General features: G+C 49.2%; 1 protein-coding gene across 1 annotated transcript; it reads left to right on the forward strand.

Annotated features, from left to right (window-relative positions):
* Positions 1-1,690: 1,690 nt before the first annotated feature.
* On the forward strand, positions 1,691-19,754 carry EFCAB12 (EF-hand calcium binding domain 12). The gene is made up of 9 exons (XM_049766106.1): positions 1,691-1,757; positions 6,290-6,747; positions 9,055-9,240; positions 10,009-10,165; positions 12,257-12,420; positions 13,976-14,168; positions 17,476-17,641; positions 18,931-18,987; positions 19,496-19,754. Exons 1-9 carry the CDS (start codon positions 1,691-1,693, stop codon positions 19,752-19,754), a joined length of 1,707 nt encoding a protein of 568 aa, XP_049622063.1.
* The last annotated feature ends 966 nt before the right edge of the window (positions 19,755-20,720 follow it).

Genomic DNA, 20,720 nt, shown 5'->3' on the forward strand with positions numbered 1-20,720 from the left:
TGCAGAACGACAGTGGTTCGAATCCCAGCATCCCATATGGTCCCCCAAGCCTGCCAGGAACGATTTCTGAGCATAGAGCCAGGAGTAACCCCTGAGCACTGACAGGTGTGACCCCAAAACAAAAAAACAAACAAAACAAAAACTTGAACAAAGGCAGGTTCAGAGCCATATTACAGCAGGTAGAGTGTCTCTGCCTTGTAGCTTACCTGGCTTCCATCTCCAGCATCCCATGTGATTTCCCAAACTGCCAAACTTAATTTCTTTTTGTTATTGTTATTGTTATTGTTATTCTTGGGCCACACCTGGCAGTATTCAGGGATTACTCCTGGCTCTGCACTCAGAAATTACTCCTGGCAGGCTTGGGAGATCATATGGGATGCCAGAGATCAAACCCAAGTTCGTCCCAGGTTGGCTATGTGCAAGGCAAACGCCCTCCCCACTGTGCTATCACTCCAAGCTTAATTTCTGAATTTAGAGCCAGGAGTAATGCCTGAGCATCACTGGGTGTGACCAAAAAATAAGCCAAAAACAAACAAACAAACAAACAAAAAAAAACAGTAAAGGCAAAAGTCATAGAACAGGGGCCGGAGAAATAGCATGGAGGTAGGACATTTGCCTTGCATGCAGAAGGACAGTAGTTAGAATCCTGGCATCCCATGTGCCCCTGTGCCTGCCAGGGGCAATTTCTGAGTGTAGAGCCAGGAGTAACCCTTGAGCACTGCCAGGTGTGACCCAAAAACCAAAAAAAAAAAAAAAAGTCATAGAACATACTTGACATAATTTCATCAGAGTATGCAATTCTGTGGACATTAGTATTCTTTTCATATTCTATCAGTCCCCTCACAATATTTTGTGTCCTATACTAACCCCATACATTTGTATTACTCCAAAAGGACACACACCCCAACCTGTGAGCAGTCAAACCCAATGCCCCTTTCTCTGCCACTTCTAGCAACCACGAACTGGTTCTTGGGAGCTTACAGATTGTCTGGAAAAATAGAATCAGCTACTCCTACGCTTGTTGTATCTGACTTTTATTGTTCCCTTTGCATCATATTTAGAAAATTCTTCTATTTTGCTGCCTTGTGATAATAATGCATTGCTTTTTATGCCAATTATTCCATTGGATAGAGAGACCACCTTTTCCTTTTTATATATCCAATAAACTGATGCACTTTTTTTTTTTTTATTGTTTTGTGGAGCCCATGACCCACTATGTAAGAGTGTCATGCATGTGAGAAGACATGAGTTTTACCACTGAGCCACACATCTCTCATCTGCTGGATTTTATTTAGGAGACTCATCCCAACCTACAGCCACAATGGTGGGGCTGTAGGACCTTTTATTTGAGTGAAAACAAAGGGATGGAACAACATGCATTATTACAGAGTTCCTATGATTTATGCAGAAACCAGGATTGACTGATTGATTGTTCTATTTGCTGGGTCAAGGGTCTCAGTCTTTGAGTCAAGGACCTTCCCAACCAAGTAATTTCCACCTCCAAAGCTCATGACAACGCTCAGCCAATCAGAGTGGGGCGTTTGTCTCAGCCAATCAGAGTGGAGCGTCCGTTGCCTGGCAACGAGCATCTCTTACATCAAAAGTTGCCATTGATGCTGTGTTTTTGGGCTCCCGCTATTGCCTTGCAAACAAGCACACACGTTCACCCCAAGTCATCAACTCTGAGACCATGGGAGAATATGTTCATGGGATGACCTGGAAACGGTTCCAGTCTCTGCTGGATCTCGTGGACATAGGTGTGTGTGTGTGTGTGTGTGTGTGTGTGTGTGTGTGTGTGTGTGTGTGTGTGTGTGTGTGTGTGTGTGTGGTGGTAGGAAAGGATGGGAGGTGCAAAGAAATGAAGGGTGGGAGTGAATCTCTCACTGTGTCATCCAGGTTCCCCCAGTGGAGTTGCCTGGAAGTCTGGGTTTTACAGATCAACATTTCTCCAATTTCCCTTAGGAGGCCACAAGTTGGTGTGGTTTGCAAGTAGAAGTGCAAATGGTGTCCCTGGGAAAGTTGTCTAGCCCCCTTAGCTTTTGTCATTCCTCTGACTGACTGATATTCATGTGGTCAGAGCTGAAGAAAGAGCATAAAAACTAATTCCGATTTCAAGCAGTAGCATGCTATGTGTCTTTGGCACAACCTTGGATCTGCAGATGTGAAGGCCAGGCAGTTCAATGGAAAATCTCCGGGGTGGTTTCTTCAAAGACAACCAAAGTAAGATGCTTGCAAAGTGTAGCTTCTGGGGAGTAAGCCCTGAATGGTGCTAAGTGTGGCCCAACCGCCTCTCCCCTAAAAAATAGTATTGGGGGCCCGGAGAGATAGCACAGCGGTGTTTGCCTTGCAAGCAGCCGATCCAGGACCAAAGGTGGTTGGTTCAAATCCCGGTGTTCCATATGGTCCCCCGTGCCTGCCAGGAGCTATTTCTGAGCAGACAGCCAGGAGTAACCCCTGAGCATCGCAGGGTGTGGCCCAAAAATAAAAAAAAATATTATTGGTCCAGGAGCTGAAGAGATAGCATGGAGCATTTGCCTTGCATGCAGAAGGACAGTGGTTTGAATCCCGGCATCCCATGTGGTCCCCCAAGCCTGCCAGGAACGATTTCTGAGTGTAGAGCCAGGAGGAACCCCTGAGCGCCGGGTGTGACCCAAAACTAAAAAATAAAAAATTATTGGTCCAGAAAGCTGATTCAAAGTGCTGAGTGTGGGCCAGAGCGATAGTACAGAGCGTTTGCTTTGCATTCGGCCAACCCCTGTTCAACCCCAGCCTCCCATGTGGTTCCCAAGCCTTCCAGAAATGATTTCTGAGCTCAGAATCAGTATTAACCCCTGAGCTTCCCCAGATGTGGCCCAACCCCCCCAATAAAAATGGTGAGCACATCAGGAGATATGAGCTTTGTGGGGTCTGGTTGCCATTAAACTGTGGCATGTGAGCCTGGGAAGGAGGAGGGAGAGTGCAAGGGTAAACTTTAAAATTTAAAGGGGAAAGGCTTCAAGCCCACCTTTTGGAGACCCTTGTCTTCATCATCATATTTATAATTAATGTCTTTATCATTATCTTTATCCTTAATGATAAAATCCAGTGCCCTGATGCCCAGACTGAGACCAAGGTCTTTTTGTTGTTTATTTTGGTTTGGGGCCACACTTGGCAAATGTTCAGGGCTTACTCCTGTCTCTGAGCTCAGGGATTACTTTTAGCAGGCCTCAAGGGACCCAATACAGTACAGGAATTGAACCCCGGTTGGCCATGCGCAAGGCAAGAGCTTTACCCACTGTACTTTTTCTCTGGCCCCAAAGCTAAAACTTTTTTTTTTTTTTTTTTTTTTTTTTTTGGTTTTTGGTTTTTGGGCCACACCCGGCGTTGCTCAGGGGTCACTCCTGGCTGTTTGCTCAGAAATAGCTCCTGGCAGGCACAGGGGACCATATGGGACACCGGGATTCGAACCAACCACCTTTGGTCATGGATCGGCTGCTTGCAAGGCAAACACCGCTGTGCTGTCTCTCCAGGCCCAAGCTAAAACTTTTGTCCTTCCTTCCAGACCCCTTGGGTCCTCTGCTTGACAATAACTCAACACTCTTGTATTGGGGGGGACACACCCAACAGTACTCAGGGCTTACTCCTGGCTCTACACTCAGGATTCACTCTTGGCTGTCTTTTTTATATTATTATTAATTAAATTTATTTAAAGAAAATGCATCACATAGTTGACATAACTAATCAAAATACATGTTTCAAGATAACCAAAAGAAAAGTTATTTAAAAAATAGGAAAAAAAACTAAATAGCTGGGAGAGAAAGAAGAAAAAGTTCAGCAGCAAGTATTTTTTTTTTTTTTTTTTTTTTTTTGGTTTTTGGGCCACACCCATTTGACGCTCAGGGGTTACTCCTGGCTATGCACTCAGAAGTCGCTCCTGGCTTGGGGGACCATATGGGACGCCGGGGGATCGAACCGCGCAAGTATATTTTTGAATATTATTGAAGCATCCATGAACTCATTAAAGCATTAACAGAAGGTTTAGTAAATTATTCTTCTTTAAACCCGGCAGTGCTCAGGGGTTACTCCTGGCTGTCTGCTCAGAAATAGCTCCTGGCAGGCACGGGGGACCATATGGGACATCGGGATTCGAACCAACCACCTTTGGTCCTGGATCAGCTGCATGCAAGGCAAACGCCGTTGTGCTATCTCTCCGACCCCCTCCTCCTCTCTTCCTTCTTTTTCTTCTTCCTCTTCTTCCTCTTCTTCTCCTCCTCCTCCTCCTCTTTTTTTGTGGTTTTTGGCTCACACCCGGCAGCGCTCAGGGGTTACTCCTGGCTCCATGCTCAGAAATTGCTCCTGGCAGGCACGGGGGACCATATGGTATGCCGGGATTCGAACCGATGACCTTCTGCATAAAAGGCAAATGCCTTACCTCCACGCTATCTCTCCGGCCCCTCCTTCTTCTTCTCCTTCTTCTCCTTCTCCTCCTCCTCCTACTCCTCCTCCTCCTCCTCCTCCTCCTCCTCCTCCTCCTCCTCCTCCTTCTTCTTCTTCTTCTTCTTCTTCTTCTCCTCCTCCTCCTCCTTCTCCTTCTCCTTCTCCTCCTTCTCTTCCTCCTCCTCCTTCTCTTCCTCCTCCTCCTCCTCCTCTTCCTCCTCCTCCTCCTCTTCCTCCTCCTCCTTCTCTTCCTCCTCCTCCTTCTCTTCCTCCTCCTCCTTCTCTTCCTCCTCCTCCTCCTTCTCTTCCTCCTCCTCCTTCTCTTCCTCCTCCTCCTCCTCCTCCTCCTCCTCCTCCTCCTCCTCCTTCTTCTTCTTCTTCTTCTTCTTCTTCTTCTTCTTCTTCTTCTTCTTCTTCTTCTTCTTCTTCGTTAAGGATAAGGGTTAAAGAAATACAGTAAAAGTGGTGAGAGTGGCAATTGGGGGCCCGGAGAGATAGCACAGCGGCATTTGCCTTGCAAGCAGCCAATCCAGGACCAAAGGTGGTTGGTTCAAATCCTGGTGTCCCATATGGTCCCCCGTGCCTGCCAGGAGCTATTTCTGAGCAGACAGCCAGGAGTAACCCCTGAGCATCGCCGGGTGTGGCCCAAAAACGAGAGAGAGAGAGAGAGAGAGAGAGAGAGAGAGAGAGAGAGAGAGAGAGAGAGAGAGAGAGAGAGAGAGAGAGAGAGAGAGAGAGAGAGAGGCAATTGGTGTTTGCATAGGCCCAGCAAAATATGGGGGAATGGAAAGGAAAAGCCTTGGCTTTTCAGGAGACCTTGCTCCTGAAGTTTTCTGGCATAAGACCAACTCTGGGCTCCAGGCATACTAGGTTGCTCAACCCCTGAGTCATTCTTTGTGGTTCCAGTAAGATTTTTTTTTGCACAACCACTGTTGTTGGTGTCAGATTTCTGTAGTTAGAGATCCTGGTTTCTGTGCATATTCTACTGTGGAGCGTCCTCTAATTTCACCTCACCATTAGAGGGCAATGCAGAGAACCCTGCCCTGAAAGCAGGTTTTTGCTGTTGCTAAGTTATCTGGGTGTTAAAAGAGCCCTCTTTGGAGTAAGTCTATGCCAGGGCAGCAGTAGGGTCTTCCCTGGTAGAGGTTTGCTTCCTGGTGATGTTATAGACAACTGTGGTTGTTTCCATAGATGGTATCCATGTTTCAGGGGTGTATGAGCAATGCCTGTTCTTCTGAGGCCTGAGCCAAGTCATTATGACAATGTTCAGGGTGTAAGGCCCCACTGCATTAATAAATTTGTGTTCCTATCTCTACTAGATAAGAACTTGTTTGCATATGTAATATTTCCCACTTAATGTCACTCTTAGAAATCTTGAGGGACTATATGGAATGCCAGGGATAGAACCCAGGCCAACCACGTGGAAGGCAAGCTACTATCACTGTACTATCTCTATTCCCCAAGGAACTCGACTATTCTTTTTTTGTTTGAGGACTACACATAGCAGTACTCAGGGGTTATTCCTACATTCCTGGTGAATTCTCCTGATGGTCCTTGGAAGACCATATGGATGCTGGGAATTGAACCGGGGTCTGCTGCATGCAAGGTCCTCCCCATTGTACTATTTCTCCAATCCCTTTTGTTTTCTTTTGTTTTTGTTTTTGTTTTTTGGGGGGCCACACCCAGTGATGCTCAGGAGTTATTCCTGGCTACGCGCTCAGAAATCGCTCAGAAATGGCTTAGGGGACCATATGGGACTCTGGGGATCGAATTGTGGTCTGTCCTAGGCTAGCACATGCAAGGCAGATGCCTTTCCGCTTGTGCCACCGCTCCGGCCTTCAAAACTCAACTTGTAACTCTCTTCTCTCCCAAGAATGGCACCAGAACCTGAGAAGTACCAGTCCAATCATCAACTCTGAACAACCTGCCAGCGACGATCCCAATGATTGCTCCCAGCAGATCGTTGCCCATTGCTTCCAGCGGTTCAAGAGAAAGGACTTTCACCTGCCTGTGCGCCGCCGGCGCATCTTCATTTTGCCACAAAAGGAGGATGCCATGTCCCCCCCTCCAAAACCCCCACCCCAACCTCCCCCAGAGCCCATTCGCTGCTATGAAGAAATTTTTAAGGTTACCCAGGAACAGCCAGATGATCTGAGTACCTGGGTGAAACAGAGGATGCATTTCAGGAGGGAACTTGAGACCTTAGGCGACCTCCAGAAGTGGCTGCTGAACAAGAATGAGATCACGGACCTAGAAGTCAAAGCCTTACACAAATTTCAAACGGGGAGCCAGGTGTGGCTGAAGGAACACCAGATGTTCATGGCCCACAAGGTGAGTGGCCCTGTTGGCCAGCTGAGGATATGGAGGTGCTTGGGGAAGTTTATGATGGGTGAGCACAAATTCCCCCCAACTTCCAACAACTCCATCTCTAATTTCACTGTTCTGGGGAGCAGGAATCTGGGAGATGCTAAACTGGGAGCAGGTACATTGGTTCGCACTTGCTCCTCTCCTGGGCAAGCAGGCCCCCTCATGGGGTGTGATAGGAGGCTTCAGTACCATCCACAAGCATCTCTTCACAAGGTGGCTTGGGCATGAGCCCCCCTCTTCTGCCTCCACCATGCTTGGGGAGAAGGAATTGAGTCCCCAGACAACCCATTGCAAAGTAGAGGGAAGTAAGGATCCTCTGAGGGAAATTTATGTCTAATATTAAATTGACAGTATCATTTTTTTTCCACTCAGAAATAATTCCTATGTTTAATTCTGGAGCCTGTGGTTGGGACAAAGGGGGGGGGTTTGTTCAGTAAGATGGGAGGTGGCCTGGGGTAGTGGCTCTGCAAATAAGGTGCATGGGGCCAGAGCAATAGCATAGCAATAGAGTGTTTGCCTTGCACACGTGGCCAACCCAGGACGCACGGTGGTTCGATTCCCAGCATCCCATGTGGTCCCCGAGCCTGCCAGGAGCAATTTCTGAGTGCAGAGCCAGGAGTAATCCCTGAACGAAGCCGGGTGTGACCCAAAACCAAAAATAAATAAATAAGGCCCAGTCTTGAAAGTAAGGGAGGGGCCGGGCGGTGGCGCTAGAGGTAAGGTGCCTGCCTTGCCTGCGCTAGCCTTGGACAGACCACGGTTCGATCCCCCGGTTTCCCATATGGTCCCCCAAGCCAGGAGTGACTTCTGAGCTCATAGCCAGGAGTAACCCCTGAGCGTCACCGGGTGTGGCCCAAAAACCAAAAAAAAAAAAAGAAAGTAAGGGAACAATCATTTCACTTTGCTACAGGCCATGGAAACAAGTGGGTATCTAACCATTTAGGTATAAACAAACGATAATCAGGGTCAGAGTGATAGTGCAGATACTTGCCTTGTACTCTACGGTCTCAAGTGGTTTTTTTGGTTTTTGGTATTTGGTTTTTGGGCGACACCTGGCAGTGCCAGGGGTTACTCCTGGATCTGCACTCAGAAATCGCTCCTGGCCTGGACCAGACCACCTGGGAAATATGGGTAGTCATTATTTTCTTTTAGAGATTGGTAGAGGCACCAGGCCAGTTTTCTACTGGGCTATCAAGAATTGGGGGGGTGGGGGGGAAGCATACCCAGTGACGCTCAGGGGTTACTCCTGGCTATACGCTCAGAAATTTCCCCTGGCTTGGCGGACCATATGAGAAACCGGGGGATCGAACTGCAGTCCACCCTAGCAAGGTAGATACATGCCCTCCTGCTTGCACTACCCCTCCTATCAACAACTTTTTAACTCATCTCAAAATGATTCAATTAAAAGATAAAAAAAATCAGAAAAGGAAATAGAAGGAAAGGCATTCTGGATACTAAGCTTAGCAGAGCCCAAGCTGGGAGAGTGGGGGTCACCATCAGGCTCCCACAAGAACTAGTTCTAGACCCCTGATAGCCAAGGGGATTATAGTGACACCTCACCCGGGAGCCATGCAGTCAAGGGCCAGTAGACGAGTACTGGGGCTAAAATGTTTGCTTTACCTTCAACTGCCCCCAGTTCAATTCCTGGCACCATCTGGCCAGTCCCCTGGGCATTACCCTGGGGGACCTCTGAACAGGTAATGCCTGGCATCACAAGCAATTTCTGAGCACTGAGCACTATGTCATGAGCCTAGTTGTCCACGAATCATATAGAGAAGCTTTCCAGTATCACTTAGAGGTTGATCCCTCCACTTCCCCAGCCCCCCCCCCCAAAAAAAAAAGAATAAAATGTTAGTTTTTATACTGGGTACACCTCTTGTTTCCAATGGGAAAGGTGATATCTGAGCACAGTTCCCAGCATGCTAGGCATACCCAGGCTTTCTAAACCCCTCACTTGTTTGTTTGTTTGTTTGTTTGTTTTGGGGTCATACCCGGCATCATTCAGGGGTTACTCCTGGCTCTGTGCTCAGAAATCACTCCTGCCAAGCAGGTTTGAGGGACCATATGGGATGCCAGGATTCAAACCATCATGTGTCCTAGATCAGCTGCGTGCAAGGCAAATGCCTTACTACTGTACTATCTCTCTGCCCTTTGATGCCTCTTAAAAATCACCTGGTTTCTCTCACTCTCCCTTTTCTCTGAGCTTGCTATCCTGCACCACTGGCCCATCCCGTTGAACTCTGCTTGTGTTCCCTCTCTGGCCTCTTTCAGAAGAAAAAGCTCCGAACCCTGCACCAACCTTTGCCCCAGCTCCTGCTGCCCACACCCACCATGCTGCACAATCTCTTCTCCTTCCTGTACTTCCACAAGCTCAAGATCCTAGAGATCTTCAGCAGGAGTCACATCAGCAGCAACCATAAGATCACCAGGGAGGAATTTATGCATACCCTCAAGAAAGTGAGTTTGGGTCTCAGGAGGGATATTCCTGACTCCTTTTGGCTCTCAGGGCTGACATTTCTGACTCCCCACCTGTGTCTTCTCCTCAAACTACAAAGCAGGTGCGAGAGCTCAAACAACTTCCTAAATCCAGAAATGCATCTCTCTGAGCCTGAAAAAATGCCTGAGGGGAAGGTCTGTGGAGCAAAGGACCTTTTTTTTTTTTTTTTTTTTTTTTTTTGGTTTTTGGGCCACACCCGGCAGTGCTCAGGGGTTCCTCCTGGCTGTCTGCTCAGAAATCGCTCCTGGCAGGCACGGGGGACCATATGGGACACCGGGATTCGAACCAACCATCTTTGGTCCTGGCTCGGCTGCTTGCAAGGCAAATGCCGCTGTGCTATCTCTCCGGGCCCCAAAGGACCTTTTTTTGTTTGCTTGCTTATTTTTTGGTTTTGGGTCACACCCAGCAGCTCTCAGGGGTCACTCCTGGTTCTACACTCAGAAATTGCTCCTGGCAAGGCTCAGGGGACCATATGGGATGCTGGGATTTGAACTCCATCCTTCTGCTTGCAAGGCAAACACCCTACCTCCATGCTATTTCTCCAGCCCACATTAGGAGTTTGTTAAAAAGCATTTTTGACTCAGAAGCCCTTACATGAAGTGTTATGGGCTTCAGAGATTAGGACCAGGGTATGATTTGGCCATGGCTACTAAGAAAACGAGCAGGGGAGGTGATCAGGCCAGACCAACTGTTTTCATGGTTGCATGGGGACTTCTTGCCTCTCCCAGGTGCAATTCCCACTGAACCAGCAGGACATGGAGGACATGGTGATCTACCTCAGCTCCCTGAGCAAAAAAAACATCATCACTCTGAACAACCTGGAGACCTGCTACAAGGAGTGGGTTGTGTCGAGGCGAAAAAACAGCCTGCTGATGTCGAGAGAGTGTGCGTACCCGTCCATCTGGCTACCCTGCCTGAATGATGATTGCTCAACTCACCTCCCTCTGCTGCGTCCCACCTTTGGCCATAACTTGGAGTTTCTAGGCCCAGAGAGAACTAGGGAATATTCTCGCATGTTCTCTCCCTCTCTCCTTCTACTCTTTCTTTCTTTTTCCCTCTCCCTCTCTTTCTTTTCCTCTCTCTGTCTCCCTTCTTCTCTTCCTCCCTCTCTCCCCTTCTCTCTCTTCTTTTCCTCCTTTATTTTTTTTTATTTATTTATTTTTTTTGGTTTTTGGGTCACACCCGTTTGACGCTCAGGGGTTACTCCTGGCTATGTGCTCAGAAATCGCCCCTGGCTTGGGGGGACCATATGGGACGCCGGGGGATCGAACCGCGGTCCTTTCCTTGGCTAGCGCTCGTAAGGCAGACACCTTACCTCTAGCGCCACCTTCCCGGCCCCTACTCCTTTATTTTAACTTTATTTTTATTTATTTATTAATGGACTGATTGGTATCCGGGTCACACCCAGCGGCGCTTAGGGGTCACTCCTGGCTCTGCACTCAGAAATCGCCCCTGGCAGGCTGGGAGACCATATGGGATGCCGGGAATCAAACCTGGTCCCTCCCAGGTTGGCCGCATGCAAGGCAAATGCCCTACTGCTGTGCTAACTCTTCGGCTCCTCTCTCTTTCTCTTACTCTCTCTCACTCCCCCACTTCTCTCTCTCTCATTACTCTAAACTGTGCTCTGGTATTATGCTCAGGGCCACTCTTATTTTATTTGTTTTGGGGTCACACCCTTAGATACTTAGGGGTTACTCCTGGCTCTGAGCTCAGGAACTACTCCTGGCAGGTCTTGGTGGGGGCATATGGGATGCTAGGATTGAACCCAGGTTGTCTACATGCAAGGCAAGCACCTTATCCACTGTGCTATCACTCAGACCCCGTAGAGTCACTCTTGACTGTGCTTGAAAGACCACACAGTGTTGGGGATTAAACCCAGTGCCCTCACATGCAAAGCATGTCCCCTGCCACTTGTGGTATGTCCTGAACTCAGGAGCAAATTTCTTTCTGGGTGTCTAGTTACCAACTCTGTTCATTCTAAGCCAAAGGGATCCTGGTCTATCTTTAAAGGAGTCTCAGTCCTTTGGTGTGTCTCTGGGCTCAAGTGCATACCTCATACATGTAGAGAGTCTGAAGTCAGAAGAAAGGTGCATTCCCCGGGATAATCAGTTTAGCCTAGCTCAGACAGGCCAGGCAAAAACTGACACAAACACAAATCCATCCTGAGATGCACCGGGAGTTGAAACCCAAACCTCGGCCCATTTCATCATACAAAATTACCTAAAAGGGCTTCCAAATCACCTGTTTAGAGGTTCCTAAAAAGTCTAACTAAGGGGTCGGAGAGATAGCATGGAGGTAAGGCGTTTGCCTTTTATGCAGGAGGTCATCAGTTTGAATCCTGCTATCCCATATGGTCCCCCGTGCCTGCCAGGAGCAATTTCTGAGCCTGGAGCCAGGAATAACCCCTGAGCACTGCCGGGTGTGACCCCCCAAAACACACACACACAAAGTCTAACTGGGTATTTTCTAGCAGTGGTAATCAAGAGTCAGAGAAACAGAGATTGGGGGGGGGGGGTTCCTGGGGAATAAGTGGGCAGGAAGAACAGGAGAAAGTTATGATGGGAAGGCTACAGAGGAGGCAAGGGGGCTTTGCAGACCTCAAGTGTGTGCTGGATTTCTCCTCAGTGCTGTGGATGCCAGAGATAGTCTGGCTTATTATATCCTGGGTGAACCCCCTCAGCAGTGTTTGGGGAACCATGCAGTACCTGCGATGAACCATGATTCTTCTACAGGCAAAGCCTGTGCTCCTGTCCTTTATGCCCTTTATGCCATCTGCCAGACCAAGGCCTTTATTTTGTAATCCTATACTTGGGTGGAAATGGGATGTTAGGGTCCAGGTGCATCCAGGAAGTGGGAAGAAGAGACATTTTCTAGATGCAGGTGGGGAGGATGACTAGGGCCCCAAGGGTACTTAGAGCTGGACAGAATCCACAGCTCAGCACCCACTCAACCCATCATCTTGTTTTTTACCCCCAGTTTATGGCTTAGCCAAGCAGAAAGCCGCCTTGAAGGCAAAAACCCACCAGGAGTCCTCCCCCAGGAAGTACTGGCTGATCACGCCCAAGGTGTCCACCTCGCACTCCATGAGTTTGAAGAAAGTGAAGCAACAGCCATACCACAAGAGAAAGCAACAGACCAAGGTACCCCAATACCCACACAGAGGGTACAGGGAGAAAACTGGGGCCTGGTCATTCACCAACCCATGGCACCCACCCTTCCTTTCCACGGGTGGCCCCTATGCCTGTCGCCTAAGCTGTACGAATGAAAGCACGTTCTCATATTCCCCCATTCCTGCACAAGTCCTATCAGCAGAGCCCAGGACTGTGTCTTCAGCCACGGTCCCCTCTTGTGCCCCAAATGTTTTAGAAATATGTGACTGGTACAGGAAAGCACACTTGACTGTGTGAATGAATCCCCCACCCCCAGGAAGAGTTATTATGAGTCCCTCAGGGTTTCCAGCCTCTGAGCCCATAGCTAACAGCTCTGCACCCCAAAACCCAGAAGCTGCAGGTCTGCTGAGGGGATAGACCATTCTTGAGTGCAACTAGATGCACAAACATACACTCTAGTATGTATGATATAAGAAGAAGAAAAAACTCCAGATCATTAGAGAAGAGACTGGTCAAGGATCTCTGTAAAGAATAGGAGGGTCGGGGCCAGAGAGATAGCATGGAGGTAGGGGGGTTGCCTTGCATGCAGAAGGATGGTGGCTCGAATCCTGGCATCCCATATGGTTCACCAAGCATGCAAGGAACAATTTCTGAGCATAGAACCAGGAGTAACTCCTGAGCACTGCAGGGTGTGACCCAAAAACCAACAACAACAACAACAACAACAAAATAGAAGGGTCAATATCTCAGGGTTCGCTGCCCCCAAGATGTCCTCATCTCTGCCACTGCCACTGTCTCAGGAGAAGTCAGTACAGGAGCCAAGGAGCCAGGAATCAAGTCCACGTCAGTCAACATTGACTGATTCTGGCACAAGCAGTTTCCCCAAGCTAAATTTTTTCCTTGTAAAAAATAAAAAGTTGGGACCGGAGCGATAGCAAAGTGGTAGAGCATTTTGCCTTGCATGCAGTTGACCCAAGATGGACCTTGGTTCGATCCCTGGTGTCTCATATTGTCCCCGAACAAGGAGCGATTTCTTTTTTTTTTTTTTATTTTTTTTTAGCGATTTCTGAGTGCATAGTCAGGAGTAACCCCTGAGTGTCACCCAAAAAACAAAAGCAAAACAAATGAAAAAAAAAAAAAACAAAATGTAAAGTGGTTCCCCCACTTCCACCCCAAGGTCTAAATCCCACAACAGAGTTAAGCACTCAGTGAGGGAAATATTCCTAGAAATGGACTCTGTGCCTCTCCATACCAGCAAGTATACTCACCATTCGGTGCTGTGCCCAGTCCCCTAAATCACTGATTTTAGCCCCTGCCCAGCAGTCCTTGTTCATTCTAGGCCTTTGTCCTTTCTGGGAGGTGTGGGAAGGAGCAGAGCAGAGGCTCCCCAGCTGCCTCTGGCCCTGAGAAATTAGCCCAGATGAAGAGAAGGATGTACTGGCCATATCCAGCAGTATTCACAGACTGTGGTGTCTGCCTGGGATTGAACCTGAGGCCTCATATACTTGTGTCCCTGCTCCCTGCTACACAGAATCCCAGGCCTAACCTCAGCCCGGTACAATGCTTCTTCCTCCCACCCATGCAGAAAACAAAGCAGAGATCCCCAGATCACCTCAGCGTCCAGCAGGTCCCCAACCATTGTCTGCCATCCACCATAGAGGGGGAGATGAAGGACTTTATCAACCATTTCCGCCAGAAAAATTTCCTGGTCTACCTGCAGTGCTGCAAAATCTGTGAGTTGTACGACATCCCACTCACCGAAGACCTTCTGGTGAAAGGTAAGGGACAGGAGGAGGGGATAGGCCAGGGCTCCATCCACTCAGCTAAGTGAACCTAGCCCAAGAAGGAGGGAGGGACACCCCTGAATGTTTTGCTTCTTGACCGCGTTATCTAGCACAGACCCATTGGTCTGGCCACCCCAGCCTTATGATGGGTGCCATTCTGAAACAAATAACCCCAAGAATAGAATGAGGGACCCCTGAAGTTGGGTACTAAGGGACAACCCAAGACTGCAGAGTGCAAGCTGATGTCATGACAGGGCTGGATCTTTCTCAGTTCCCTGCCATGACTAGGATTGTAGAATTAATTAAATTAATATAAGTCCTAGATGGTGGTGGATGATGTTGGATGGATGGTGAGGCCTTTCTTGGCCTGTCCAATGCCTGCACCCCGTTCCTGCTGGTGAGTCTGCGGGTTCAGGGTAGTGGCGAGGAAATGACTCATAGCATCAGATTTCAGGAGACATAAAACTTTATTTAAAGTCCTAGCCACCATGTGTGGCTTCTAAGTAACCTTTTAAGCAGGCTCCATAAACTGCCCTGCATCTAATTCAGTCCCGAGTATATCTACCCAGACTTCTCTTCTGAATCTTCTGCTTAATCCCCTACACCCCTCAGGCAACCCCTTTGTTACCTTCCATAGGCCCCTCCCAGCCCAGAAATGGGCTGGTCTTATCATCAGGTAAGATTAGACAGGAAATTGGGGAAAGGGGTAACACAGGACTATGACAGGGTCACAGCCAATGTGGATACTTGCCTCTGCTGATGGGAGCCGGACCATATTTTACTCAGACCATGGCATCCACAGGCCACTTGCACCTAGGTTCTGCCTTCAGCTTGGGAGAACCATCCTGTGTTCAAATGCCCAGTTGAGGGGAACCTTTGTTGCTCTGTTCCAGAATGGAGTATGTGGCTTTTATCCACCCTCAAGGGTTAAAGCTGATGGCTCTTCAGGCCAACAGATGCCCTTGCAGGATGTGTTGGTGTTCTGAGGAAGGGGACTCCTGATAGTATCCCCACAGAGAGGGGCCTTGGGTCCTGTGACCTGTGCTTGATGGCTGGATTGACATTCCATAGGTTGGGCTCAGAGCCTTTCCCAGGATTGCTTTACCCCAATTCAATGCCCAGGGCTGGACTGAGGAGAGACTAAAGGGCTTGGTGCAGCATGCTGAACCCCCTGGTTCCATTCCCAGCACTACATGGGAATCCCAAGCTTCAAGCCTGCTCCTAAGTTTCCCCTGACAACTACCGATAGTCCAAAGAACCCACCAATGGGGGCCAGAACAGTACCACAATGGGTAGAGCTTATTTGCCTTATAGCAGCCTACCTGGGTTGAATCCCTGGCATGCCATATGGTCTCCTGAGCACCATCAGGCGTGATTCCTGAGTGCAGAGCTGTGAGTAGGCCCTGAGCACTGCTGGGTGTGGCTTAAGAACAAAAGACTCTGGGCCGGGTGGTGGCGCTAGAGGTTAGGTGCCTGCCTTGCCTGTGCTAGCCTTGGACGGACCACAGTTCGATCCCCCGGCGTCCCATATGGTCCCCCAAGCCAGGAGCAACTTCTGAGCGCATTGCCAGGAGTAACCCCTGAGTGTTTCCGGGTTTGGCCCAAAAACCAAAAAAAAAAAAAAAAGACTCAAAGATTCCCCCCACTTCCAAAAAAAAAAAAAAAAGCTCAGAGCCAGTTATGTGGTTTCGCTAGTGGTTCCTGGGGCCATCTGGTGCTGGGATGAAATCCATGGCTTCACAAATATTTGGCTCATGCACTTCATGTTTGGCCCTTAGGAGACCCCCAAGGTCAGCAGAGAAATGAATGTGACCTTCACTAAGTCTCAGTTCACTAGAGAAAGGAGAATTCCAGCCTTTCTGGACCCCAAGTCACATGCTTACAAAGGGGTGTGGTTTCTTCCTAAGGCCCTGAGATTCAGGCCTATCAGTCTGATAGCCAGTGATAGCCTGTGTTCCCCAGAACCTGACATCACAAGCAGCTCCAGGTTGTCACCGGATTGGGGGGATCTGAGGGTTGCCACATACTCCATGGCATTTGGCTGTAAAGCTGCAATCCTTCGGGCCCGGAGAGATAGCAAAGCGGTGTTTGCCTTGCAAGCAGCCGATTCAGGACCAAAGGTGGTTGGTTCGAATCCCGGTGTCCCATATGGTCCCCTGTGCCTGCCAGGATCTATTTCTGAGCAGATAGCCAGGAAGTAACCCCTGAGCACTGCCGGGTGTGGCCCAAAAACAAAAACAAATCAAAACAAAACAAAAAAAAAGCTGCAATCCCTCAACAGTGAAAGGTTTTCTTAAAAAAAGAAAAATTAGGGGCCGGAGAGATAGCATGGAGGTAAGGCGTTTGCCTTTCATGCAGAAGGTCATCGGTTCAAATCCCGGTGTCCCATATGGTCCCCCGTGCCTGCCAGGAGCAATTTCTGAGCATGGAGCCAGGAGTAACCCCTGAGCACTGCCGGGTGTGACCCAAAAGCCACAAAAGAAAAAAAAAAAGAAAAATTATCTCCCAACATAAAAGGGAATTTATTTTTTAAAGCCATAGCTACATGGGAGGGGGTCATGGCAACATTACTACAGATAAGGTACTTGCCTTGCCTACAGCTAACCTGGGTTCTATCCCTGGCATTTTGTATGGTTTTCCAAACACTGCCAGGAGTAATTACTGAGTGCAGAGCCAGAACTAAGATGAGAGCATCACCAGGTACAGCTCCCAAACAAATAAACAAAACATAGCGAGGGCTGGGCCAGAGGGATATTAAAACACATACCTGGGGCCCGAGTGATAGCCCAGTGGTAGGGCATTTGCCTTGCATGCGGCTGACCCAGGACGGACCTTGGTTCGATCCCCTCCATCCCCAGCATCTCATAGGGTCCCCCAAGCCAGGAGTGATTTCTGAGTGCATAGCCAGGAGTAACCCCTGAGCATCACCAGGCGTGGTCCCAAAAACAAAACAAAACAAAAAGATAAATACACACACACAACTAGGGGCCGGAGAGATAGCATGGAGGTAGAGCGTTTGCCTTGCATGCAGAAGGACGATGGTTCGAATCCCAGCATCCCCCAAGCCTGCCAGGAGTGATTTCTGAGTGTAGAGCCAGGAGGAACCCCTGAGCGCTGCCGGGTGTGGCCCAAAAACCAAAAAAATGCCAGGATCGAACCAGGTACCTTCTGATCGTCTGCATGCAAGGCAAATGCCCTACCACTGTGCTATTTTTCTGGCCCCTCCATTATCTTCCTGGGCCCCCAGACTCGGAGGTAGGAGGAGACTTGAGATGATGTCCTATTTCTTTTGTATTCACAGCCCTTCTGTACCCCGGGGATAAGGTCATCTCCCAGAAGGACCAAGAACACCACATTCGGCAGCCAGGGGGCTACTACAATGCAAATAAATGGGGCCAGAAATATGCAAGGACCAAGGATAAGATGAAGGACAAGCTGAGTACCACCCGGCCTTCTCCCCTGCCTCGGTTGCTGGGACACTGATGTACCCGGATGTCCACATGTGCCTGTGTCTATGACCTGGGCCACCTACCCTGCCCAAAGGCCCTCATGGACTGGCCTATGTCCAGAACTGGGTCTCCAAGCCCCTCTCTTCCATGATGCCTCTTCCACTCTACCTGATCTCTAGCTGAGGGATATCGGGGTGCTGAAAGGAGCTTCTATATTCTCTGCAATGGTGACCCCTTCCCAGGGACTCCCCACAAACCAATGAGGATGAGAAAAGGAATGCATGGGCATCTCCTCTTCACAAAGACATTTAGCACTTGTATGGTCAGAGGTTAGACTCAGGATTTTGCTTGCTCTGATGGCACCCAATGCCCAGTACCTCCTTGTTTGCTCTTTTTTGTTTTGTTTTCGTTTTGGGGCCACACTCAGTGATTCTCAGGGGTTACTCCTGGCTATGCGCTCAGAAATCGCCCCTGGCTTGGGGGACCATATGGGACGTGGGGGGATCGAACCGCAGCCTGTCCTACATTAGCATGTGCAAGGCAGATGCTCTACCATTTGTGCCACCGTTCCAGCTCCTCCTTGTTTATTCTTTATTCTGCCCATATTAATAGCTAGTGTGCCCAATTCCACATTCTCCACCCAGGAGTGACAGACCTAGATGGAGACTAGAAATGGGCAGCAATGATTGGACAGTCCCTACTGGCCACATGGTTGCCATGTGTCCCCCAAACTAGGAATGAGGTGAGGGCAGCAGAAGGAATTTGGTGCTTGTGAGGGGGTGTCGGCCACAGCTGTAGAAAAGAGGCCATGGACACCAGTTCCATTTTGCGACTTGGACTTGAAGGGTCAAAGATCTGAAGTGCATGGGGGCTAAAATTTGTGGCCTTAGTGCTGAGCACTGGAGGAGGGGGTTCCAAAAGAATTGAGGTGATCAAGCATTGTTCCTGAGTGTGCATTCTGGGAAAGGCAGAGAGCTGAGACACTGGCCAGGAAAGGGACCTGCTCGCAATCACAGACAGCGTGGATACGAGTCCCTTCTGACAACCATTGTGTGTTCCTTTGGGCCTTGGAGAGCAAAGCATCAGCTTCTAACTTAGCCTCGGATCCAAGAAATTCTCCTCTTGATCTAGAGTGATAATGACAGTGTAACTCAAGCACTGCCAAGTGTGACCCCAAAAAACCAAAACAAAACCCCACAAAAATGCAATTCTCCACACTGATTTGGGCTCAAGACACATCCACTCCCATGGCCCTATTTTCTGTGATCCATATGTTTGAATTTCCCTACCCCTCTCTCCTCCACCAGGAAAATGACCCAGAAAACTAAGGAATTACCCTTTGAGGAGTTCGAGGTCTTCCTCAGGTCTGTGGTGATCCTCTAATGGCAAAAGCAAGGAAGCGGGGAAGGGGATGGAGTCTAGTTTTGAGGGAGGGCAGGGTATCTGGACCTCTGAACCCCACACCTGGCGTTCAGAAAAGAGAAGGCAGCACATTTGGGATGCAGGCATATGCTGCTCTTGGGCTCTCTGTTGGGGTTGCTTCATTGAAATTTGATGAACTCTGCATCTCCATTTAACCGAAGAGCAAAGTGAGGCGCTGAGAGGTTAAGTGCGCCATTTTGAAATGTTTCTAGAGAATAGACTGAGTGAGCTTAGAGGTTGGGGTGGGAGAGGCAGCAGCCAGAAGCTCTCCTGATCCCCACATCTCTTGGGAATTGATGTAGCCCCTCAAGACCTCCGGATTGTATTCAGTGCCAGGTAGTCAGGCCAGTATGGGAGACCAGGATGCTCAATGCCTTCATGGTGAATTTGCTCCGTGGTGCCAGAACCCTGGTATTGGGTCATGATCATCCATCCTTGTCTGTTTTCTAGTGAACTGAAGACCAAGAGATCTGATGTCACACAGCAAACGGACCCCAATTTCTTCTGGCCCGGTCACCTGCTGGACAAACTGCAGCTTTATCTGCCCACCATGAAGAGGGACCGGAGCCTGGCCCTCTTCAGCTCTGTCTGCCCACAGCCCCCTGCCTACCCTGCCACCTACCACCCTGACCGGTGGTGGCCCATTAAGAACAGGAACTACGTGACCTATGCCAACTATGATGACAACAAAGTGTATTACATTGCCTAGAGGGCCCGGCTGCTACTAGGCCAGCAGAGGCTGGGAATGGACACCAGCGTGATTGGGAGACATGGATGACAGGCTCAGGAGAATGGCAGAGCCTAACAAGCCCTTTGCAGTGCAATGGCCTGGGGATAGCTGCTGCTTCTGAGGTGTCAGATATCCTGAAAGTTTGCCTACCCAGGGACAGAGAGAGAGAGAGAGAGAGAGAGAGAGAGAGAGAGAGAGAGTGGCGGTGTCCCCCTCTCCTGTCCTCTTGAAATAAAGCATCTTGGAGGGTGTCTCCTTCCTATAACTTGCAATTGAGTCTATATGTTTGTTTTCTTTTTCTTTTTTCTTTTTTTTTTGTTTTTGTTTTTTTGGGCCACACTCGGCGGTGCTCAGGGGTTACTCCTGGCTGTCTGCTCAGAAATAGCTCCTGGCAGGCACGGGGGACCATATGGGACACCGGGATTCGAACCAACCACCTTAGGTTCTGGGTCAGCTGCTTGCAAGGCAAACGACGCTGTGCTATCTCTCCGGCCCCTATATGTTTGTTTTCTTGCCCAGCAGAGGTGTTTGGAAAGCATAAAGTCCTGAGTTTGGGGAAACTCAGCAGTCACAATCCTGAGTTCATAGTACCTCCGTGTCCATACCCCCCCTCCCCCCAGGGAGACAACAAGCAGTTGGGTGTCCTTTCTTCCAGCAACGTAGCTAATATTCCTAGCCACCCAGAGATCCGGCCATTAGGGTTTCTGCTACTGAATCACTGTGGATTTTTGCAGTTGAAGGATGGTTCTGGGCTTCAACAGCTCAACCCACCCAGAAGTTGTCCTTCCCAGCATGCTTCAAGTATGACAGTGTCCAGTTCTGCTGTCCAGCTGGATGTCAGTATTCCTCTGACTGCAGCAAGATCAGGGGCAGGGACTTCCCAGAGACAGCATCTCCCGCCTCCCTTCTTTGCCCCCCCCCACTCCCCTTCCCTCACACTCAAAC

This window comes from Suncus etruscus, chromosome 20 (genome assembly GCF_024139225.1).
Source record: "Suncus etruscus isolate mSunEtr1 chromosome 20, mSunEtr1.pri.cur, whole genome shotgun sequence".
Taxonomy (NCBI): Eukaryota; Metazoa; Chordata; class Mammalia; order Eulipotyphla; family Soricidae; genus Suncus; species Suncus etruscus.